The sequence below is a fragment of the Patagioenas fasciata genome, chromosome 1 (assembly GCF_037038585.1).
Source record: "Patagioenas fasciata isolate bPatFas1 chromosome 1, bPatFas1.hap1, whole genome shotgun sequence".
Taxonomy (NCBI): Eukaryota; Metazoa; Chordata; class Aves; order Columbiformes; family Columbidae; genus Patagioenas; species Patagioenas fasciata.
This window is the reverse complement of record NC_092520.1, coordinates 150704562-150730344: the sequence shown is the minus strand read 5'-3', so window position 1 is coordinate 150730344 and position 25783 is coordinate 150704562. Positions and strand designations below refer to the sequence as shown.

The 25783-nt window shown below is 39.9% G+C and overlaps 2 protein-coding genes across 35 annotated transcripts in view; one reads left to right on the top strand and one right to left on the bottom strand.

Annotated features, from left to right (window-relative positions):
- CACNA1C (calcium voltage-gated channel subunit alpha1 C) overlaps positions 1-25783 on the bottom strand; it is a 488413-nt gene that overhangs the window by 452120 nt on the left and 10510 nt on the right. The window lies entirely within an intron of this gene.
- Positions 22167-25783, top strand: part of DCP1B (decapping mRNA 1B) — a 46583-nt gene continuing 42966 nt past the window's right edge. Inside the window, exons 1-2 of one of the 2 annotated variants that reach the window (XM_065841320.2) lie at positions 22167-22358; positions 23349-23389. In XM_065841320.2, the coding sequence (XP_065697392.1) occupies positions 22206-22358; positions 23349-23389 (194 nt within the window). In that variant the 5' untranslated portion in view covers positions 22167-22205. The remainder of the gene's footprint in view (positions 22359-23348; positions 23390-25783) is intronic. The other variant, XM_071817796.1, reaches the window with a different exon arrangement.

Genomic DNA, 25783 nt, shown 5'->3' with positions numbered 1-25783 from the left:
AGATGAAGCTCCCATAGTCTGCAGCAGCAAATACAGTCACTGATGATATTCAGAGTGCCTTGCATCCAAAAAACTTCAGAGCACACAAAAATTGTTTAAAAATAATTCTACTAGTCACAAAGATAGAATTGACATTTGAGTTTAAGCTTCACTTTGGATTAAGACCGCACCGTACTTCGAGACTGGAAATGAAAAATGCCATGTGAAATTATTTAGCTGTTGTAAGAATTTGGTCAGAATATAATTGTAAGAACAGGAAATTAGCTTGGTCCTCTAAACTTTACAAAAAGGTTCAGAGACATCTATAATGACCATAAATTCTTGAGCTATCAGATGTATGTTACGGTTACAGAAAGGCAACATATTAGACAGCACAGTGAAACCCAAAGCATATAGTTTTGTTGGCTTAGTACTTATTCCAGGAGAAGAATGCAATCTGCTCACAAGCTTCACTTCATCTGGTGTCACTCTAAACTCTACTTGAAGTCTCATCCAATTAATAACTATGACTGATTTTGCTTATTTTGCAAGAGTTGAATTCCAGGTAATATGGCAAGCAGAGCAATTAAAAGCTGGGCTACGCTAGAGACAACCAAATTATAGTGTTTATATAGCATTTTTAACTCTTTAAAGCATTGAAAAGCACGGGCCAATTTAGCTTTAGAGCTCTATGAAGACGGTGCATAAGTTCTTGTTCTTTATGCTCAGATTGAACTAGACTAAATTGCATGGGTCTTAGAAACTTTGCCTGCAACAAAACCAAACTTATGGAAGTAAGATCAAATACATTTTCAAATAAAACAAGGGTACCAGGTCAACTATGTGTTAAGAAATAAAAGGTGAGTAGATGTCTGCCTAGCAGTATTCTTACATGCTAACATTCCTTTCTCTGTTCCTAAATACCTCTGAGAATAAACGTTAAATGGACCCTTGCAGAAGAATACATTCCTTCAACTCTGTAGTTTAAAAACAAAAATAAATTTTGTGTGCTTTGAAAAGGAAACTTAACTTTTCCACCATCTTATACCTACTTTTTGGTTTTCTTTATATACTTAGTGCTCTAGTATATAATAAATATTCTCTTCTTAATAGATAAACCAATACAGTTAGAAGTATTATGTCTTTCAAAGGCAAAATGAGTGGTAGACCATGGGGAATGAAGACTAAGGGGTAAAAGGTAAATCACAATTGTACTTTCAATTAATTTGTTGTTTCCTGTCAGCCATGACTAAAGAATACAGGCCATCATTTCCAAGCTGGTGGAGCCAGATGGTGTGATGTGATACAGTTAATATTAATGGTTGCATGCTGCCTTCTCTTGACTAATCAAGAGTGCTGCTTCACGCTGTTTTGGGGGAGAAGGCTGCAAAGCCAAGGAGATCTGTCATTCTAAAGAAACATGAAGCAGGAATTTCTCTTTTTTTCAGACAGGCTTTGTTTTTTTTATAGGTGGTACCCAAAGTTTTACACAGAGTTTTTTCTTCAAATTTTTATTAAGAGGGTTGTTACAGCACTGGGAATATTTTCAAATATTGAAGAAAGTGGAGCAAAACCCATCTTCAAAACACATTAACATTTACATTTTTTATTTGGAGTCATGGATCATTGCTCCGAGGGTACCTCTCTTCCCCCTCTCCCTGTGCTCCAAGATAATATTTAAAAAGTCAAAGCAGTAACTCACAATAGGCATTTACTTTACTGTCACAATTTAGCGTTTTACAAAGGACATGGAAGAGTTTCTTCCATTGAGCTGAAAAACACCACTGTATGTTACATTCTTCATCTGAGCCTTAGAAGAGAAACATAATACATTTTTACACTTTCAATCCCATCAGTATATGATTTCTCAAATCAGGAAGCATTTCCTAATGACCCAAATTTGGATACAGTTTTGATACTGAGCACTAATGATTGCTGCTAGCTCAAAATCAATTGGGCCACATCCTGCAGTACTTGACTTCATTCAGATACAATGTTAATCAACATAAATAGTGACTTCAAATCAATAATGACTTCAGGATTCCAGATATTGTGGCTTTTTGTTTTTAATAAGGATGGATTTTGAATGTCCATGTAAGCTGCTCTCACAGGCAATTAAGGGAAATTTTAATCCTAAATAATCCAGTTTTTAATTTTAATATATTTCTAGAACACATTTCCATCTTAATTGATAACACCTTGTTGGTGATAGACAGGAATCCCATCTTCCCATAGCAAGTAAAATTATGTTTCTACTATCACTTGCCTCTGTTTTAATTTGAAAGATCTAATTTCTACAGTGTATGCTGTGATACTTGCTATATTCTCTTCTTAAATAAACAGTAATTCGACTATTTGTTTTTGAAACCTCTAACCATAAAAAAATACAGAACATTATTTTCTTTTTCCTTTATAAAATTTAGTAACAGAAAACCACTCCAAAATCTAGACTCAAAGAAAATATTTTCAGCTAAATTACATTACCAAATCTCATGCAATTTCTATTAATAATATCAACTTAAATCTGGTTTTGTTTTTCATACTGAACTAGTACATCTGATCATCTTAGGCACAAATGCTATTTTTAAATAAAAACTGTGTCTATAAATATTTCATCTTTAAACACCCATAATTCAGTTTTTCTCCTTTTTTTTTTTTTTTTTTTTTTAACATTTAGAACTGCAGCAGGGCCTTGGAGAGGTTAAACAACTACAAAAAACCCGAACATCCACATAATGACTGCTAGTAGCGTTTCCCCATGTTCAAAGCAGACCGTCCATAATTCAGAGGACAAGGTCACTAATAAACATCAGTGAACTGTGTGTGCTTTTGCAAGTTCCACATAAAAATAGTGCATCCCGAGGAACACAAAACAGACATAATAGATTGGTTTAATTCACATCAGAACACACATAAACACAAGAAACTAATCATCTTCTGATTGCGACAGGCTCTGACTCAATTATTTTGCAACACTGGCAGCCCTCTCCTTTGTATAGGGTTAAAAGAAAAGAAAAAAGTTGCTTTTGTAACTTTAAACAATTAGAACTAATTCCAGAGCCAAATTCAGCTCTTTGTAGACAAAAGTAAAATAATGCCTTTAGCCTGTTATGGTCTTCACATCTGGCAGAGCTGGACCTGAAAAAACTACAACACACATCATGAATGTGTCACCAATTGAATTATCATTTCCCACCAGAAAACCCACGTGCAGCAGGGTGGGAACAAAGACATTTTCCATCACCTTGTTTCTTCTGAACGTAAGAAGGGATTCCAGGAGGAACCGAGGGTACCACTTACCTGCAGCTATCTGTGTCACAGAATACTGACAAAGCAAAAAGCACTCTGCACTCCCCTCTCTAAATAAACTATCTTCAGCTCCGAAAGGAAAAAACACCCACCAAGTGAAGTAAGCCATGGGTTACATGGTGGGGGAAAAAAATAGTGGGTATCATGAACTCGCTGAGTAAAATGTCAGCCTATGAGGGGCCAACACATGGAAGTTACTACAAGTGGTACATAAAGAAGGTGCTCCTGAGTCATTTACTCTCATAATAACAAAACACTGAGGAAAAGACTGTTGTCATTCTTCATATCCAAGTGAAAATGACTGTTGAATAATCAGAGATCAATGACCTCTGCATTACTCAAGACCTTTGTTATTACTTTCTCTTATTCAGTAGCTTACTAAACACATGAAAACTGCACAAGTTCTAGAAGATAAGACAGACTATAACTTAAAATACAATATATTTGAATAAAAGAGATGTACCTGCTGTCTATCCCTCTCCGCCTCTAAAAAAAAAACCAAAACCAAACCATGTAACGTATTTTACTTTTGTTTCTTCAATACTTTGCACTATTTAACGTATGCATTGCATCTTCTGCATACTTTCTTCTTAGTTTTTCATTCTTGTCCCTACTTAGCTTCCTGGGTTCAGATAGCATTTAAAGTACCACAAAGACAATTTGTTCCTTAATATTTGTTTCAAGATATATCTTGACTTAGCCAAACTTTCATGTCCTCTACTCTTCCCAACCCCCACATACAGTTAGCAAGGATGTTTTTACTGACATCTTCCCATCTTTCCCCTCCATCTGTGAGTCACTGTGGAAGCCAGTGTGTTTCCAGCTCTGGGGAGAGGGGAAGAGCAGATTTGTAACGCAGAGTAATTTATTACTGAAACTTGCAAAAATGGAGAGGGACACTTGACATCTCCTTGCCGACTTCTAGTTGTATCTCTGCCTAGGTATACCCCAAAATCTTTAGCCTCTTGTAACACTAAGAATCAAATTGATCTTTCTTCTCTATGCTCTGTGTTCCTCTTCCCAAAGATTCTATTCTCCACATTTCACAGGAAAAGACAGCAGCAGGGAGACACAAAAAACTGACCATGGCATGCACATGGCTTTCTATTACTAAACCTTAGTTTCACATGAGGACATGCTGTCTTCCTGCTAATCTCAGGTGGAAAAGATTTGGTTAGCAGTAAAAGTTTTATTGCTTTTTGAAAGCAATGAAAGATCTAGGAGAACACAAGGCTGCCAACACTTCTAATCTTCAGGCAGATTTCCTCATGGGAGGATACAGTGTGCATCGCGATTTCTTTGCATTGTTTTTTTTCTGTCCATCCCTTCCTCTCTACTCTCTGAGACTGAATTTTGAATTATCTTTTTCATATATTTTTCTAATATGACCCAGGCATTTGGATAAACAGTGACAGGGAAAGCTACATACAAATAGGCCTCCCTTCCTCAGATTAGAAAACTAAAGATCAGAAAATAAATTTTTCAGGAAAGTAACGTACATTCTAAAACCTCTGAAGAAGCCTGAGGATGATTTGTGAAAAGTAGTGTCCCCACAAACCCTAATAATTCACTGACATCTCAGTGAAGGAAAGTGCAATACTGGCAATATTTCTACTGGCAAACTTTCTGAATACTGGAAATATTTTTGAAAAAATTTCTCATTATTTTATCTACAGCAGAAAACTGTCCAGACAAGTGTTATATCAGATCTCTTCAGAGCTATTTCATTAATCCTTGATTGTAAAGAGGTTAATAACTTCACCAAGCTACACGAGATGAAGAACTACTGACTAGTTGTCGAGGGTTTAGATTGCCGGGTGACAATCAAACCCTGGCAGATGTATTGTTAACCTCCTCTCCCCTCATGCTTCCCCCTTTTGCCCCTCCCTCTCCCCCCTTCCCACTCAGGACAGGCAATCGGGAGGAAAAGAAGGACAGAGAGAAGAGAGTTGGAAAAATTAAAGATGTTTTACTAATGCTACTAATAAGAATAGAGAAAACAATACAAAATATACAAAACCAATCTTGAAAGTCTCAGCAACTGCAGAGCCAGCACCCGAAGTCCTGGATTGGACTCTGTAGCCAACCGGAGCTGGATTCAGTCTCTTACTAGGCCTCAGTTCGCAGGGACGACCAGCAAGGTCCTCTCCTAATGTCGGCCATAAGCCAAAGAGAAAAAGGGATGAGATCCTCATGATCTCCCACTTTTATATGAGGTATTCACATGAATGGAATGTTATACACAGTTGGTCGGTTTCTTGGTCACCTGTTTCTTGTTGCCCCTCTCGCAAGATGTCCATCCATGCTTATCAATAACTTTGCATTCCATTGCTGCGTTTACCAAAATATGTATCTGGTTCTCCAGGAAAATGCAGCTAATATGAAGGCTTTAGCTGACAGGCAAATTCACTAAAAGAGAAACTTGGGTTTTTTTTAACAAAACCAGGACACTAGCGCATTAGGAACAAAAGGTGGAAGTGACTACAAATGAAGAATGGCGCTAATCATAACAATGAAAAGCAAAAAATAAACAAATATATCAGTGTTGACTTTTTAAAATTATTTCTGGAAGATGTACGCCTATGGCTAAAATACATTAAAAAAATTCTCCATATAAATTATTGCTTGATAGTGTCCATTTAACTTACAGTCAATAGACTTTATTTAAAGAAAGGGCACCAAGACAGTCCTATATTATGAGCTATCCAGCATTATTTCCAAATTAGCACTTTTCTAGACAACAGGATGTCACAGGTGTTCATGATTTTGCACTAACCAGGCCAAAATGATAGAAGTAAATACTTAAAATACTTGTTGATTCACTGACCAGGCACCTGGGCAGGACAAGGAGAGCATTACCTACAAAGGAACACGGAGGTTAAAAATATATAGAGAGATTCTTGTCACTAAGAAAGATTTTGTGACTGTGCAAGCATCAATAAGAGACCTAATTCAAAATCTACTGAAGTCAAAGGGTCACATTGACTTCAGTGAATAATGCAGCCATCCTAAACAAAGATGGAAAGACTAAGTTTTTTGTAAAGAACCTTTCAGAAGGAAGAGCTAGCATTTCAAAGGTTAACAGGAAGGACATGGTAAGTTATTTCTCTTCTAACCTCAAATGTATCTTGTCTCTTTACTCATATTGACCAATTGCGGTCTTTTTCTCCCATATTTTTACTTAAAAATAAGATGAACATAGTATTTCTACACCTCACTGAGATAATATTTGTGAAGTTATTTGAGATATTGAAAGAACTGAAAATCCGTATTATTATGTGTGAACTATGGTGTTACTAAATGGTATCCTGTAAATTTATTTTCATTTTCAAATGGCCCTCTTTTACACGTCATAAATACAAAGAAACAATACCACAAGCGATCCTTTTCAGTTTTTGATAGCAAAGATTTAACTAAAACAAACAAAACACACACAACCCCAAAAACGAGCAAAAAACCCAACCAACAAAAAAAAAAAAAAACCCTAATCAACAGCAATGGTAATTTCTAAGAGAAGGGTAAGAAGTGTTTTATCTTACAATATTTAAAAAAATCATATACTAGAAATTATCAGTGAAAATGAGTAATAAAGGAATAAATGCTTCAGAGCTAGGACTAGCAACCTGACAAGCAAAATTGCCCAGATTTCAAGGCCTTGTATCCTGAAGATACATGACTTGAATCTTGTAAAATTCAAGTTCCATAAAAGAACTGTGACTTCCATGTGCTCAGTATGGAAAAAGAACAAACTATAGGGCCAGAAACATCCCAGACCACAAGAGTCATTGACCTCAGAAGCTAGACTGAAGTCCACAACTGGATCTCTAGCACTCTTCCGCTCAGAGAGAACAGATTCCACAACTTCTGCAGGCATAGTCCCTGTTTTCTCTCCAGTATGATCACTTATACTTGTGATCAGTTACTCTTGTTTTTCAAATGGCAAAATAAGGGCTATGAATAGAAGTGTTCCAGCTATTTCAATAAACTGTACAGTAATAACATTCTATATATTTAAATTTGGGGGTGAGTGAAAGTGTGTGTTTCAGGAGATGCATTACAAGAAATTTATATTCAAAAGACGACATGAAAGAAACAAGAATTAAGCTTGGCTGAGTAACCTTGCAATTCTGTCTCCATGGAGTAATATCTTATAATATTTAAGTTATGTCCAAGTACTACCTTCTGATAGGACCACTGGAATACCTTCTGTGATAGTTATTTATCTGCTTTACTTTTGGAAGCAAAGAACTGAGTAAAGAGGTCATATTTACAGTAAAATCTCTGTCCCTAGGAAAACGACACATCTCTATACTGAACCAAACTAGTGTTTGTGTAGCTCCAGGCAGGAGTCACAGTCTTTGCTGACGGACAACTGGGAAAGAGCAGTCTGAACACAGTTATTTTTAAACTATGTCATGGCCATTTGGAGTTAACGACCTTATCATTTGTTCTCCAAAGCAAGACGTAATCCTTCTTCATAAGCAATAACCTGTTGATGGTCCAATGAAAGTGACAAGTGAAAATTCATTTTCCATCAATTATAGTTGGACAAATACTGTTCTTGTATTTATATCTCTAGTAGAATGCCTTGATGGCCCAGTTTATTAGAAGTTGAAAATATTAGGAATTTGGGGCTTGGGAGACAGAACTCAACTTTTACAATCATCCTGAAAATGTTTTTTTTCAGCTGCAGATTATCAGCTGTTCTTCTGTGACACTAAATACCTCTATGAGCCTGGGCCTTCGGTGACCTAATTATTCAGTGTTACTTTTCAGTAATCTGCTGTATTCCTTGTCCTTTGGTAGGATAAGGAAGTGTCCTACTTTTTGACAGTGCCCTTATGAATGTCCTGTCCTCAAAAAGGGGGGGAAAAACTACCCAACTATGTGGAATGAAGGAAATACTTCCAATCATGAATCCGTGCATATAGATGATGTACAGTAAGAACACAGATAATGCTGTTCTGATTTCAATAATGTTGCACTTTCATGTTTGTAACATAACAAGTAGTAGGTATTTTAATTCTAAGGTTGGATATCTTGAGATTTAATATTCAGTGCAATAAACAGTGATAAAAGATTGATATGGCTATGTTAAGTGTACACTGTGAAATGAACAAGTTTTGCTTCTGAAGCTTTAGATCCTTTCAAACACACAATGGCTCGCACTATGTCATGTCCTAATTTCATCTCTAAATATTATATAATATGTATGTATATAGTTGACTTATTTTCCCATGAGACAATTTTCTGGTGTTCTGGACAGTCAGGAACTTCAGTTTTCAATTAATAAAAACATCCCTGCCTATATTTGCTACCCTTTGTTTAGAATGAGTAAGTGAAGCAAACTGATCATTTTCATTAAGCATTCCTTTTAATTCATACAACACATGAAATAATACCTTAAAAATCAAATACTTGCATAAGAACTTGCGCATGACTAGAAAACCCTTTTCTAATCTAGTCTGACAAAGGTTACCAGCATAAGCTCTGAACAGATATGTATAGTAGGACATTCAAATACATGCACATTTCTTGGAATACTTATAGGGGAAAAATGCTTAGTATTTTGTTCCTTGGAGCAATCTTCTCTAATGTTCATATCCTAACAGCATGCCAGGCCTGCATCCCAAAGATTCATCTTGATGGCTCCTTTCAGTCCCTCTGATACATGGCTCCGAAGTATTCCTTGGCCTTCCTGTACTGGGCAACTCAACAGTTGACTGTAGGCAGTAAAGTCAGTTCACTTCCAGAGAACAAACAGTGATACCTGATCTCATTAGCCTTTTTACTCTCCTGAGAATCTTTATGTAACGTTGCATTAGTAGCCTTTACTAAATTAGAAAACCAAAAGGGAAGATAAATCAATATGAATGTGCGTTTGCTGATATTGATTTTTCCCCTCATGGTCAGCATGGGAATATTGTGGCTCCTATTAATATAAGGAGTGGGAGAGCTTTAAACGGTTCTGTCTGGATAATCACCCAGTAGTTTTGGAAACTTACTTAAACTCCTTTAGTCTGTAATTCTGAACTAGACATTTCATGAAATCAAATCTTGCTCATGAATAATCATGTTAAGATGTTGATGACAACTGCTTGATGCAGATTTTCAGCAAGATAACTAGGAGAGGCATTCAACATGCTACTCATGAAAAACAACAAAAAGAACTGGGTAATGTGAAGGTCAAGGGCTGCCTAGGTTGCAGCAAACACGATATTCTGCAGTTCAACATCCTGAATGAAGTGAACAAGGGAAATATTTGAATCACAAGTCTGGACTTCATTTTTCAGCTTGTTTAGGAATGTGCTGTGTGGGATCCCACAGAAGACTTCCTTGCAAGGCAAAGTGGCCCAGGACAGGTGGTTGGTCCTCATGGACCCCTTTTCAGTGCACAGGAACAGCCATTCTGATAGGTAGGAGTGAAGCAGGCATGGCAGAAAACTCCCATGGATGAACAAGGAACTACCATCTGAGCTCAAACGTGAACAAGGAAGCATGTAGAGGGTGGAAGCAGCAACCAGGTACCCAGGAGGAATACACAGACATGGCCCATGAATGCAGGGACAGAGTCAGGAAAAACAAAGCTCAGAGGGAGTTGGAAATAGTGGGAGATACAAAAAGCAAGGAGGTCTTCTGTGAGCACATTGGCAGCAAAGAAAAGGCTGAGATGAATGTGGACCCACAGCTCAGTCTGGCAGGGAAACTAGTGACAAAGGACATGGATAAGGCTCGGATACTCAATGCCTGGTTTACTTCACATTTTTGTTGGGGCTTTTTTTCCTCCTAGTAAGGTTTGTCTTTAGGCCTTCCAGGTCTCAGCCCAGTTGCAGTCTGTGGGAGTGGAGCACTTAAGCCAGTTGGACGTACACAGAACCTTGGAATGACATGAACTGTATCTGCAGGTGTGGAGAAAGGTGTCCAATGTCACTGCAAGGTCACTCATTTTTGAAAAGTCATGACTATCAGTGGAGGTTTCTGATCCATTTCCAAGAAGGACCCAGGTAACTGTAGCACAGTCAGCCTAACTTCAGTCCCTGGGAAGATTATGGAATAAGTCATCCCAGAAGCCATATTCAGGCACACAAAAGACAAAAAGGAACAGCCAGACTGGATTTACCAAAGGCAAACAATGCCAGACCAGCCTGACTACCTTCCATGGTGAGAAGACTGGCTCTGTGGAAACGGGGAGAGTAATGGATGTCACTTGCCTTGACTTTAGCAAGGCCTTTGACAGTATGCCATAATATTTTGTAGCTAAATTGTAGAGATATGGACTGGATAACTAAGAAGGATAAAAATTTCCCCAGACTGGCATATTCAAAGGGTTCTGATCAGCAGTGTAAAGCCCTACTGGTGGCCAGCTACTAGTGACATATGTCCCTCAGCTATTGAAACTGGGGCGAGTATTGTGTAACACTTTTATTAACAATCTTGATTTCCAGAGGGAGTGCACACTCAACTAGCTTGTGGATGATACCAAATTGGGGGGTTGCTGGAAGGCAGGGCTGCTATCCAGAAACACTTCATCAGGTTGGAGAAATGGACTGACAGGAACCACATGAAGTTCAACAATGGCAAGTGCAAAATCCTGCACCTGGGTTAAAATAATCCCACATACATAAGTGGAGGCCAAGAAGCAGCTTTTCAGAAAAGGACCAGATGTCCTGGTAGACAATAAGCCGAACATGAGGAAGTAACACGCCCCGGCTGTGAAGTAAGCCAACCACATCCTGGACCTAATTAGCAAGAATGTTGCCAGTAAGTCACAGGGAAGTCATTCTGTGAGACCATAATTGGAATACCCTGTCCAGTTTTGGGCTACCCAGTACAAGATATTGGTATACTGAAGGAAGTCCAGAGCCTCTAAGAAAATTAGGGGGGTGAAGCTCATGAACTGTGAGGACAGGCTGAGAGAACGGGGCTTGTTAAGCCTGGAGATAATTAAGGTAGAACTTGTTGCTGTCTTCATGTATTCAGGGGAAGGCTACAGAGAAGTTGGTGCCAGCCTCTTGCCAGAGGTACATAGTGAAAGGATGAGAGGCAGCAGAAAAGTCACAAATTAGACATAAGGAAAATATTAATTGTTTTCATTATGAAGGTGGTAAAACACTGGAATAGGTTGCCAAGAAACGCTGTGGAACCTCCCTTCCCGTTGCTACTACTTTTGCTTCAAGTCAAAGATCTGCTCAGAGTCACATTTTTGGAAAAAGGAAATTTGGGATATTTTTCTGTTACTTTAGCACTTTAAGTACAGTATCCTCATTCATAGAACAAAGATCATATTCCTCAGCATCACAGGACACTTGAGAATCAATGAAAATACAAACTTAACATAGTTAAAATGCTCTTCTAGAGCAATACAGATTTGCCATGGGAAAGGAAAAACCCATAAGCTAAGGTATCTTATTCACTTACACAGAATGAAAATGGAGGCATCATTTATAGAGTTAATGCAGATAACAAAATGCTAGAGGAAATCAAACTTCAGAAATGCTTTACATCATTTCATTGCTTGAAATTTTCAGTGACAAGTAAAATGAACCCATCTCCCCTTTCAGGTCTGTGTTGGTTTTGGGTTTGATTTTTGTTTTTTTGTGGTGTTAGGGTTTTTTTGTTTGCTTGGGGTTTTTTGTATACAAACACACATACATATACTACCTAAAGCTCAGATAAAACAGCTTGGTTTACATAATTTTTTTACACACAGCAACATCCAAGATAGAACGTTAAAAATAGTACCCTACGCCTTTTCCTCCCTCTATATCCTAAACCACATTTCAAACAGTAGTCTCTATTGACATACAGTTACTTTTAGGATAAAATGTAACCGCTATTTATCAGTTGGAATTAATGATATTAAACCATTTGAAAATGTTAGACTATATCATCTCAGAATGGTACAGGAGGATTTTACATCTTGTGGTGACTGTTGCCAAGCATAGAGAAAACAGAGATGCTTTCTAGCAGGCTTTATCCTTTAATAATTTTTTCCTCAATCATTAAAACATTTCTCTTGATTGTCAACTAACTTCTACAACCCTCAAGTCTATGTCCTTTTCTTTCTCAAGCAGGCAGATAAAATGCCTGTTTTTCTGTCTCCCTCAGGAACCACTCAGAGACAAAGAGACAGAAAAATGTACGTGATGCTGTATCTGGTTCCTAATTGCTCAGCGCTGCATGAGAAGAGACTTTCCATACATTCTGTTCTGTAACAGCAACCACTTCCAACTAGGTCATGTCACAAGCAGTGATTAAAGTGACCTAAAAAATGGTCATGGCAGAAGGGCAGTTTCCAGTAATGACAGCGCACTGTTTACCCATCCTTGTGCTCAGCATTTAATTCCATCAAAACCTCAAAACACGCCTCTTACTCTCCTTCCAGTTATAAAATCTATCTGAATTTTTCTGCCCCAAGATCTACACAATTCTGTCCTTTCCATTTCATTTTATGCAGCAGATATCTCATTCTGGCCATAAGCTCCCTCCAGTTTTGCCCCCATGCTAATCCTGTCTTCCACTCCATCATGGCAAGCCTTGTCCCACTGTCCCACATCAGCTTTGCCTCCTGTGCTCCATCCTGTCTTCTGTCCCCTCATATCATCAGCTGTAACTCCACATGCATCCTGCTTCCCCAGTCTGCATGCTAATTTCTTCTATCAACAATAATAGATACTATAACTACTTCTTTTCCAATCCTTATCTCTCCTTTACAATCCAGTCTTCCAAGTTGTTTCATGCATTTTTTCCACACCCCATACCTTTTCTTTTTGAGTCAGAGATATAACGAAACATGCTGGTTCTTGCATCAGAAAACAAAACAAAACAAAACAAAAAAAAAACCACCACCAAACACAACGAACCACACCAACATATTTATTAGAATAAGGACTAGAGGCATTGTTTAAGACGTTGAACTCCTGTTTCAGAGAGTGCATCCTCAGCAAGGTTGCAAATGACACAAAGTAGGCCTCAACAGGCTAGAGAAATTGGACAATAAGAACTTCATGAAGTTCAAAAAGACAAGTGCAAAGTCCTGCACCTGAGCAACAACAATCACTTACACCAATATATGCTGGGGCCTACCCAGCTGGAAAGCAGCTTTGTGAAAAAAGACCTGAGAGTCCTGGTGCACACCAAGTTGAACGTAAGTCAGCAATGTGCCCTTGCTGCAAAGATGCTGAATGGTATCCTGGGCTGCACTAGACAAAGTATTGCCAGCAGGTCAAGGGAGGTGATCCTTCCCCTCTGCCCAGCACGGTGGCCACACCTGGAGAACAAGAGAACCATGGGTGTACTGGAGACAATCCAGCGAAAGGCCAGAAAGATGATTAAGGGACTGAAGCATCTCTTTCATGAGATAAGGCTGACAGAGCTGGGACTGTTCAGCCTGGAGAAGGCTCAGGAGGGATCTTATCAATATATATAAATACCAAAATGGAGAGTACAAAGCCAGGCTCTCTTCAGTGGTGTCCAGTGACAGAACAAGTGGTAACAGGCACAAACTGAAACACTGGAGGTTCCTACTGAACATGAAGAAACACTGGGGTTTGGTTGGTTGGTTGGTTGTGGGTTTGGTTGTCTGGTTTCGTTTGGTTGGTTTTGGTTTTGTGGGGGTTTTTTTGTGTTTTGTTTTGTTTTAACTGTGAGGGTGACCAAGCACTAGAGGTTGAGGTGTCTGCCTCATTGGAGCACTGGAGGTCCTGGGCAACCTGTTCTAGGTGGCCCTGCTTGAGGGAGCTGGACAACATGACCTCCAGAGGTCCCTTCCAACCTCAACCATTTTGTGATTCTGAGAGCACCATGAAATACAATGTATTATCTGATCTATTAGTAACTGAACTCCTTCAGAAGCCATGTAAAACCGTTTCAGAAAGATCTCCCCTTAAAGTTGAGTATCAAGTCAAGAGTACCAGAAGCACTTAACAAAAATACCCTGAATCTGGTTTAGGTTTACACAGTGTTGTTAAGTTTACTACTGCTTAAATGACAGAGCAATTTCACTGTAGATCACAAAGCACCTTCATCTGAAGATTATAAGATTAATTTAGGATGATAATAAAATCAACAAATACAGGCAAGTGAGCAGGAAAAGTAAAAGGAAGAAAGAAACTTCATCCTGTTACTGCTCATGGAAGTTCTCCTTTGAAAAGTCCACATAGTTCATGTTTCTGTCAAGCAAGGTAATAAGCCTGTAAATTTAATCTGACAGAAGACATAGCACAGTGTCACCAGAAAATGACAAAATCAGATTGTAGGAGAGGGACTGCCAAACGCCTTCACAGCTCTCAGAATTCACCAGGGGAAACAAATTCACACAAGTGTAATAAACCCAGACTCAGATACCCACTGGAGGTTTGTGGTGCTAATACCTTTAGTTTCCACTTCAAAATCTCATTCAAAGTGCTTAAATCTTCTACTGGTTGCCTGCTGGAAGGTGCCTTTGCCCAAATCCATCCCTCCTAAAAAACAGGGACAGACTGAATTCATTGTTTCCAAGGGCAACACTTCAAACGTTTCATTTTATCTTCTGGTACAGTTACACAAATCTGAGCTCCTTTTTCTATGCAGGCCTTTCTTCCCATACTGACAAACCCTAGAGCAACACAAACAACAATCAAAATGAAGAAATAAAATCAAAATGAAGCATTCTTAAATTTCAGGAAGAAGCAACTAATTGCTTTTAAAGCATAGAGGTAATTGTGTATCCTTATTGCAACATGGTGCATAACAAGAGAAAAAAACATAATTTTCAGTTTGAAAGGAAGTATACTTTAAAAGAAGTACCTAATTGACATCTGCTACCCAAATAAGTCACCAACAAATAAAAATGCTCACCCAAAGCATTATACCAAAATGAAAAGACCATGCTATTATATGAAGTGACCTCACATTCAAAGACACATACAATAGCTTTTAAGCCTAACTTTAATTACAGAAGATACAATTGTGAGAACTTTCACAAGCTCTTAACATCTGTGAGACCAGATACAAAATAGTCTTTAGCATCACAAGAATTTGCCCATGGCAATTTTCATAAGCAGCTATCAAAAATACAAAAAGATTGGGGGAATATTTGAGGCAAGCACCCCACTTTACTTTCTTGGTTATTTTAACTTTAAGGATTCTTCCTTATATCATAACTTATCTGTTCTAGCTCTTAGGAATTTCAGTACTGGTACAACACTAACTTCATTCACTTATGCTGCACCTAAAGCTATGAAATCCTTCATCAGTCTTTAATAAACGCCAACATTCTTCATTAAAACACACACACAACACAAAAATCCAACCAACCAAATGAAACCACAAAATAAACAAACAAAAACCCAATATACTTCTGTTAGTTGAGAAGGCAAAAATGCAAGTTTTCCTCATAAAGTAACACTGTGACAACTACAGGTATAACAGTTATTCAGAGCTTGTCCTTACTTTGTCAATTAACTGGAAGAAGAAAAAAGAAAGGGGAAGAAAAAAAAAGCTGATTTGAATGTATAGAATTTTCATAAAAAGACACTTTGGCACCACCGGTACAAGTCCCTGTGTACCCCATCCCAGCATCTGACCAGACTCAGCCCAAGTCCTCCACCAGCCTTGCTCCCAGCTTCTTCTGAGCAGCAGCAGCAGCAGCAGCAGCACACCTTTGTGATGACTCCATCTCCTCAATATAGCAAGAGTTCCTATGCCAGGTGAGGTGTGAAAATGAGGTCCTGACTTTATGTAATTATCTAATGGAACTTCTCATGTTAGGAATTAATTCAATGAGGCTGTCTTCTCTGTAACTAGTTGGAAAATAGCTCTTTTAGAGCTACAGGTGTTTCATTCTGCTAAATTAAATGGTGATTACCAGAAAGATGTGGTTGTAAAGGTATTATTATAACTTAGATGAGATATAACTACTATTGTATGTTATTAACCTGCTGGAAATAGGGAAATAGCAGGAATGCGCTATCCTCATCAGCATTTTGGTGGTTTGTCTAGCCAATGAACTGTGTAAAGAATTAAGCTGATGGACCAAATCAGTTCATAGCAGTTTATCAGGATGGCAATAAGGTCATGGCTATCAACAATATTTTCTTGATTATAAGCACATGTCGTAACAAAACTACTGAAAAACTCAAATACTGGCCCAAAATCGTTGCCTTCTCATAATAAAATCCAGTCTTATTTTTTTTAAACTGTAATTAAAGTAGCTTAGACTTGAAAGTAAAGGAACTTGTGAAGTTAAATGTTATGAGAAATATTACTGAAGGAAGTCAGTGTTTTCTGCTACATTAAATAAATAAAGAAGGTGGAAAAACCCAACAAGTTTTGACAGTATTTTTTCTTTGTTAGAGCAGGAAAATAAACAATGTATGTTTGGAACATTATCAGCATTAGGGAGAGACTGAAGGATGTAATCTAGAATTTTATTAAGAGATCTGATGGAATAGTAATCACAATTGTATAGTTAAAGAAGTCACGCAAAGTTTATGAACAAAGATAACACCTTTTATCGTATCAACTAGTATAACTGGGAAAAAATATTCCACACAGAAAATTATTTTTTAGGTTTATCATTTTCTCATTTCTACTCTACTGAAAGTTAAGATACTGAAATCATATAGTCACTTAAAACACCAAAAATCAGATTTTTTGCTGATTAAATGTACACAAGATTTTTTTTTCTGTATAACACTATAATCCAATGTAATTATACTGGTACAGCCTCTCTCTTTCTCCTCTTAAAATAGTCTTTTCCTGGTATTACAATTTTTTTCAGGTCAAATTATGCCCTCTGAGAAGTGATTAAAGTTAAATAAAAAACAATTCTTAACTCCAGAAGAATTATATCTACATAGGAAGATAGAAAGAAAAAGCCTGTAGTTCAATTAACAATAGTAGTGATCTTTTCTTTACTGCTCCTCCAGCTGGGCCACTGGCAGAAGCTGGGCCTATACAAGAGGTAAAGCTCTGTGTTTTGCAAACATGTCTATAGCAAAATAAAATGTGTAGAGTGAGTTATTTCCAGAATCACTTAGCAAAATGTAAGTCAAAGAAATAAACAGTCTTTTGGTAAAAACCCAGGCTCTTACATGTAGAAAAACAAAACAAAACAAAAAAACACCCCCCAAAAATCCCATCAAAACAACCTCCAACAGAAAATCATAGTAAATTATAGATAATTATTCCATACACAGTATGTATATTATCAGAATTTCAAAACCAACAATACCAGAGCATACTATTCCTGTGTGGACTAACATTTGCAGAAAATCTCAAAACAGTCTCATAAACTTCACCAGGGAGAAACACTATAGACACACAAGAGCATGCAAATAATTTAATGCACAGGGTTTATTTGGAGGCAGGGGGAGTTGTTGTGGATTGTAATGACAGTAACCAGATTTAGTTTTAGCTCAGAGAGAGATTTTTTTAATAACTGCACCAGATGAAACTATACATTCGGACCCTATATTCATTAAGGAACCTTTAGCAAGTAGTAAACTATGAACAAGAAGACTGAAATTGCTTTAACCATTAGGACTGGAGTTAAGAAGTAGTCCAACAGCACAAACAACAATTTCAACTTTTGAGCACGAGGAAAGGACTCTAAAGCTAGCTACTGAAAGTCTGTAATAAATGTGGTCTGAAAAGGACATACATTTCAACAGCATCTGGGAAGGGATGCAGCCAGCCTCCAGTACAAACCACAGGAGCACTGGTTCCCAAGTAGTGAGAGGCACCACACTGCAGTATTGTGAGTATATTCCCAGAAAGGCATTGAGTATGGCCAACCAAGCCTTGTGGGATCATCCCAGCTCCAAAAGAGCAACCCAGTGTTCCCCATGAAGCCATCATGCTGGAAAGCACCACGCAAAGATATTTGCATGGCCCTGGATGGAGTAAGAGGAGGTTATTAATACTGCCTGAGCACCCTTTCTGCTAGCTGGGCCAGCAGTGGTGCCACCAGAGAAGAAATTTTGGTAGTCCTGGGGAAGGAATAAAAAGGCAACTATCATGCAACAAAAACTCCAAAGGGGCTGGAGATGAGGAAGTGAAGGAAATGAGGTGCTCAACACCACATTTTCTCAAGTGACTCCTGCTGATTCTTAAAAAAACTGCTGCTTAGAGAAAGGCCTGAATGTGAACAGGCAAGAGAGCAGCCAGTCGAGGCTGTGATCTCAGCATCAGTATGAACACTTGTTTTTCAATCAGTTCATTTCCCCAGTCTGACTGGTTCACTCTGTGGCCACATATGCCCTTGTACAGTACCAAGGTGCCAGAATGGCAGGATTGAACAGCTGGAACCTGAGACAGGGGCTGTATGTGCCCAGCAGTGCCATCAAATGTAGTCACAGAAAATTATATCCTCAGTGTCGATAATTTGCTGTCAGAGGCACAGCTTAGTCTTTACAAGTGCCATAGATTCTTGAATGTGAAGCAAACAGTATCTGTGTGAACAATCCTTGTGAAAAGGTTTGGCCTAACCATGTTAATGTTTATTATTAATGGAGACCTTAGGAATGTCATGCTGTGTGGATTTTGCCTTAAATCAGTCTTCATAAAATCCCTTTTATTCTGTGTCAAGAGCATAGGTGTGGAGTTTTTTTTTAACAGAATAGTATCCAGGTGGGTGGAAGACAAAAATGTGACATTCTAATTATATACTTCATGAAATTACAACATTTTGGAAGCTAGAAAATTACTTTGTTTCATAAACAAATTACAGCAAAATCACTCTAACTCAATTTGATAGTTACTATGGACTACTGGATTACTGACTACAAGCAAATAACAGCAGTTTAAAGAATCACCCTTTTTAAACAGTGACATTTCTGCCAAAATGTCCTTTTAACTGTTTAGATGCAGTGAGAATTCAGTGTTTCTCCTTTTAACAAGATCTTGTTGCATGGGAAAAATTTTAGTCTACTATCAAGTGATCTCATAAAGTGGGGCAGAACTAATGGCCTTATTAAGTACCTTTACTTCAGGCTAAATGGAAAGAGCAATTACATCCCACTTATGTAGCAAAACAGCTGGAACCATCAGAAGCTACCTCACAGTGCAAGAGAAAATACAAAAACGCCTCATCAGAAGCTTGACACACTTGCTGACTCAAAACACAGGCCTAGGGAACCGTCTGTCCAGCTATATTAAAAAGGGACACAGTAGTCAAGGAGGCAGGTAGTTCTAAAGAAGTATCTACAAACAGGGCTCCAAAACCAGGCAAAAAATTTGACAAGCCTACTTCAAGGCATTTAACCTGACAGTTGAGTTTTTTCCCATGGAGCTCAAGGAAACAGGACACTACAATCTCCTTATGTCAAGAGAAGAGCACAGGAGCCACGCTTAGTCAGTGTGTCTCTGTACCATAACAAATGTGCAAGGCTTGACCTAACAAAAGGGGCTTCAAACATTTTTATTTTTCAGTTGGAACAGGGCTGCAATACGTCTAAATTCTGCATACTGCTTTCTCCTGCCCAATAACAGTTATGAGTAACTGTTTTCAGTTCAAATGAATAGCCTTTGAAATATAGTTTCTATGACATATTCTTCCTTATGGGACTTTGCAATACTCCGTTCCCATCATCACCAAAAAAACCCCACAACCAACAACAACAGCAACAAAGAAACAGGGCACCTTTTTGTGGGCATTATTGTTGGAGGGAGCAAAGGCATCTGAAAAAGAAAACTCCAGGAGTGGGACTCCAAGAGTTTGACGCTTCTATGCCTTGGTGACAAGTTGGGACTTTTTGTAAGCAGGAGAATTGCCAAAGAATTGGAGATGAGATGATAATGTGAAACTCCAGCACATGAGGAGAAGTGCTTTCAGGTGTGCCTTGAAACTGAGAACTGAGGACTAATCAGAAAAAAGAGATGCTTATGCATCTGTTCACTATTGGAGCGACATGACTTATCTTTTCTACTTACTACTCTTTTTTTTGCCATTATACTCTGGTCATTTCCAGACCAAGGACAGCAGTTTCCCCTGCCCTCTGTGCACCCACATATCTTCCTTGCTGTTATAGGATCTGTAAGTCATTTGGAGCTTTGCAATGGAACTGCTTAGAGCCATTTTCCTACCACAAGAGTACAAAAACCACTTAAACCCTTCTAAATGTAAAGCTGTGTTTCATTACAGCCTCAATTGAAACACGGTGGCCTTAGAAAAAGAGACAGATTATAATCAAAGCGTATGTACAGAGGTTTCCTCTCCCACTACATGCTTGCAGAGCAAGCTGTAGGTCCTTCTTAGCAATACAGTCTTCAGTGGCCTTCTGGGCTGCAATGAAACCTACATGTTATCTCCTGAGTCCCAAAGAACAGCTTTTCTTTTTGCCTTGAGAGCATGGCCATTCCTAACTCCACTTGAAAGACTTACTGTCCTTACATGTAATACTACGAATTTTTGCCTTGCTTTCTCTCTGTTCTCTCCTATCCCCACTTCACACTGTGGAAGCTTTTTTATCAGGGCTTGCCTATTTGCTCTCAGAGCAGATGTTACTGCGAACTCTATCCCACAGGCTCCATTTGAAAAGCTAGAAAACAAAATGGCAGCCGTCATCCCTACGTCCAGCTTGTAAAAATGTTGATTGCAAACCAACAAGATGATAGCATCCCTTACCTCTGCCTTCCATTCTTCAAGGGAATCCCATTCTCTGGAAGAACATATATCACCCTGCTGCTTCCATACACAGAAGGTGGTCTTTCTAGAATTGCTACATCAGCTTGAGGTGATGAAGTAAAAAAAAATTTTGCTCTTGCAGGGGGTTCAGGCTGCTCAGTTAAGCAAATCTTATAAATGTAAGCAAGCATTAACATTATCTGCATGCCACATAAAGCTCATATATTTGCTGTAAACTGTTTATATCAATAGATTAATAATAAATATGTGTGTCTGACAGGAAAATATGGTAACTAAATTCATGCTCTTGTCCATCTGTTTCTCTGCTGTTTGGGTAACTCCATATCATAGTATGCTTGTTTGTGTTTCAGTTGCTTGTCACATGTATGTGTATATATATATATATATACACACACACCAGGGTTGTATGATGGCTTAGTTTGTATTTGTGTTCTTTTTCGCTTAAGTTCTAGGCAGAAGTCTGCGAGTGTACGATAGCAAATGCAGGTTCTGTATATTCATCACTCCAAACCAACTTCTCTTCCTGTTGGGAGTGCCGTGCACCCATTGCCTTGGTGCACATGTGAGCACACATGAAGCACAGACGTCCTTACAGATACATGTGCTTACAGACGTGCTAACTCTGGGCAGTCCCAGCCGTACATTTCCTCCATAGGCAAACCAGTGCACTCAAACGCTCCTGTATTTACGCCAGCCTGAGCCAAAGTGGCTTCAGCTCCACCTTGGCCTGTGGCTTCCTGCTCTGACGTGGCTCTCTACACTGTGCGGTGCACACCACAGCACACCAACACACCTTCTCCACTGAGGCTAATGGACAAGTGGCGTGGGCACAGGACTCCCTGCTCAGCACATCCCGCCGAGTTTTGCTGGTTCTCTCTGGCCTCCAGCCGCAGGAACCATGTTGTCTCCTGGGCGGGCAGCTGCCACTCTGGAAAGGAAGACAGTCAGTGGCCTCCCCGGTGAAAGGGAGAGGCTTGAAAACAAAGCGTGCCAGCACGGAGGGAAAACCAGCCAGCGCAGGCGAGTCGCTGCCAGAGGAGCTGCTGCGATGCCTGTTGTACCCCACTGCCTCCCTGGCCCTGCCATGCCGCCCCTCAGCTTTGCCCCGTCGCCAACGGCAACAATCCTGAGCCGGCCGCGCTCGGCGCTCGATTACGGTGGCTGGACACTGTCTCTCCCGCTCGCTCTCGCTCCGACTGGGCGGGCGGGGTGTGGGAGCCGCCACCCTTCCTCTCGGTGTTGGATTAGTCGCGCCTACTAGGAACCCTGTGTTGTTGTGAGAGGCAAAATGGCGGCGGCGGTGTCCGGGGCCGCCTTGCTGGGCAAGGGGCTGGACATCAGCCTGGCGGCGCTGCAGCAGCACGACCCCTACATCAGCAGCATCGTGGACGTGGCGAGCCAGGTGGCGCTATACACCTTCGGGCACCGCGCCAACGAGTGGGTACGTGCGGCCGCCCCTCCCCGCACCCTCCGTACGGGAGAGGTGGGGGCGGGGCGAGAGGCGGCCCTGCCCATAGCTGGGGGCGTGGCGTCGGGAAAGGGGGCGGGGGCGATGAGGCCCCGCCCCCCTTATGAGGAATGGCAGCGGGAAGGGGGCGCCACCGTGGCCGAGGTGTGAGGGTTGTGCTAAGGGGCTGCCCTGCGTCTCGGTCAAGGAGGGTGTCCTGGGACGCTCCCTCCCCTCACCAGGCTGGGTGAGGGGCTGTGCCCGGCTCAGCTGCTGTGGGGAGCATGAGAAGACCTGTGGTGCCTCACGAGTGGGTGCTGAAAGGCGCACAGGGCTGTAAAAGTTTGTCCTGCTGGGCAGGGCCGTAGGAGATCAGTGTGTGAACCAGGACCTGGGCCTTGGGACCTCGTCTGCTATCCGAACAACCATAGCATAACTAAAACATGTGCAAAAGTGTATTGGAGTTACCAATGCTAAAAAGGCTATTAAAGATTTTTAAAATTAATTCACCTGGGGTATCTTCGAGTAATTTAACATTCTGGCTATTTGCATGTGGTTCTGGGTTTGGTATAGTGGTGGGGCCTAGGGCCTGTGTTTGGAGAACCTGCACATTCTGCCTTTTGTGTGATTCCCCCTTACCCATCATGTGCGTCACCCCTGAGGGCAGGAGCTGCTGGAAAATCCTCTCCCTGAATCTGGCCTGTGCTTCACCCTTGGCCATAGCAGAGTGTTAATCCAGCACAGTGTTTAGTCTCATGGTGTTGAGCCTTCAGCCTTTTCATATCTTGTCATAAAACTTGGGTCAGCTGCACGGTGAGCTGTGCTAGCTCTGGTCTTGTGCCACCAGGTTACTATTATATTTCATGGCTTAGGTGAGAGAGATGTGACTAATGGAATTGGTAAAACGAGAGATAAAAGGGGTCTCACTGATGGCTAGCAGAACGCTGCCCTGATTACAACTTTCTTGACTTTCCTTTTCTTCAGGAGAAGACTGATGTGGAGGGAACACTGTTTGTTTACACAAGGTGAGGACATAGTGTTTTAATGTCTGCAGGTGAAACCCATGGATGTGGAAAAGCTAGCTGGGATGGAGCATGGCTGGATGAAATGAAATTAAATGCTTCTCCTTGTTCAAGGGTGAAAAGAAACTGAAATTGGCAGAGGCAAATGCAGTGAAGAAAATGCTGGGAAGGAGGCACCACCTTGTATTTGGATAAGACTTCCAAATGTGATTTAAATCTCAATATGGGTAAACCATATAAATCTGTGCTGTTGTTTTCAACAGAAGGTAGCATTTGCAGTTTAAAAGATATCTGAACAAAAAACAAATAGTGAAATAAATAATTGTGTTCCTTAAAGTAAGCAAATGGTAGAACTTACAAAATGTTATGTTCCCTACTTAGGGTACTTTCATACTCCTTGTTTCTGATTATTAATTTTTCATGCATATCTCATCCAACATTTTGGATGTTTTTAATGCTTTCTTTTAGCAGCAGCTCTGGTTGTGGCTTTTCAGAGCATTGAGTACATCATTTTTTCTAGCATGTACCTTACATTTGCTGTGCAGCCTTCCCTTTATTTGAGTTTTCAAGTTAGTGTGCCCTGTGACTATTATTAAAATCAGGAAATAATACAGTAAGCAGATTTTGCAGTAGCTGCTGGGATGGGTCACCAGCACAGACACTTTCTCCTTCAGCATTTATGACTATGAGGATCTGGTAGAAGAACTGAGAAAGCAAGAGGCTGTTTTGAGAAGCCAAGAGATGTGTGTGTGAAGTGCCAGGGAGGCCCAAGAGACTGTGAGCTTTGTGTGAAGTGGGAATGCAGGTTTTAATCTTCTGAGCTCTTTTGTACCAGCAGTGGAAATTGTCATCAGTAATTTTTTTAAGCTGCTTTCAGGTAAGAGGAGATAAGATGCTGTTATAATTACCACCACAAGAAGAAAGAACTGGCCCTTAGATGTCCTAGCAATAGGTGGAGGTGGCTAGTTGTGGACTGCACAACAGAAGTAGTATTTCTCTAGTATGTTGGTTTTAAAACTCTGTAACTGACAACATGTAACCTGGCACTTCTAGTATCTGTGATCTTTCACTGTTCTTTTTGTTGATTGAGGAAGTTTCCATTTACAGCAGAGATTGCTACCCTGGCTGCCCTATAGGCAACAGTATGGAACAGGTTGTGAGCCATGAGTAACATCATACATTGGCCTCCCCAGTAGTTTCAACTTAAATTTCCAAGTCATGATGTCTTATGGTAAAAACATTGCCAAAAGACCATAGGTTGGAGACCACTGCTGTTGCCTTTGTTACTTCTTATTATTGTTGTGATGATGTAAAGTAACGTGACCATTTTACTTGAGCTGACTCATTTATCGCCTGTCACATCTTTGCAAATTCTGAGGAATGGTCAAAAAATCAGACTTCCAATATGGATAACACCAGTGGAAGTGGGCTGTTTTTTTGTTTCTTCGTTTGGATATTTTTAAGTACTGACTGTTGCAAACAAGGATTCTTGGTAAGGGTTCCACTTTTGTTTAATTTTCTGTTGACTGCAGTCCTGTAATGCAGGTTCCTGTGTGTTGGATTTCATAGAGAAATCCACTCCCCAGAAATTACCAGAGATGACACTTTTCCCAAATATTTAGCTATCATCTATTTCTTTATTGTCATACTTGGTTTGAAAGTAGTATCTCCTGTCAGGACCATGATAGGTTTAACAGCTCACATTATAAAATTATCTAACTGACTTGAAGTGTAACCCTCATGAACAAGCACAATGATTTAGAGTCCTAGAATCATAGAACGGTTTGGGTTGGAAAGGACCTTTAAAGGTTGTCTAGCCCAATCCCCTCCCATGACCAGGGACATCTTCCACTAGATCTGGTTGCTCAAAGCCCCATCCAGCCTGGCCTTGAACGCTTCTAATGATGAGGCATCCACAACTTCTCTGGGCAACCTATTCCACTGTCTCACCACCCTCACTTTTGTTGTTATGCTTTGATGATGTGGAAAATCTTACCTGGGTTGACTGTTACTATCTGCAGTGATTAACCTGAGTGTTAAAAAAATATAATTGCTCTGGCCTATGACTGAATTGTTATAATTGCTGTTTTCTACTCCCATGAGAAACTATAGGGTAGATGGTGGTGGTGGTTGGACAACGTGATACAGATGGTGTGGGGCGAAGTGGTGTTTTGTAATGTTTTAGCCTGTTTGGAAGTTGCAAGCCTTATAACTTGAAGTGAAAACCTGACATGCAGGTATGATTATGCTGTGACTAAATCATTGAACCTGCAATGGTAGTATCACCAATGTGGCATACTCTTTGTAGCTATTGTGTGACTAATGGTGCTTCTCTTATTTCTCATACATGATATAAGGGTTTGAAATAATTAAAAGGATTGCACAAAACACCGCAAG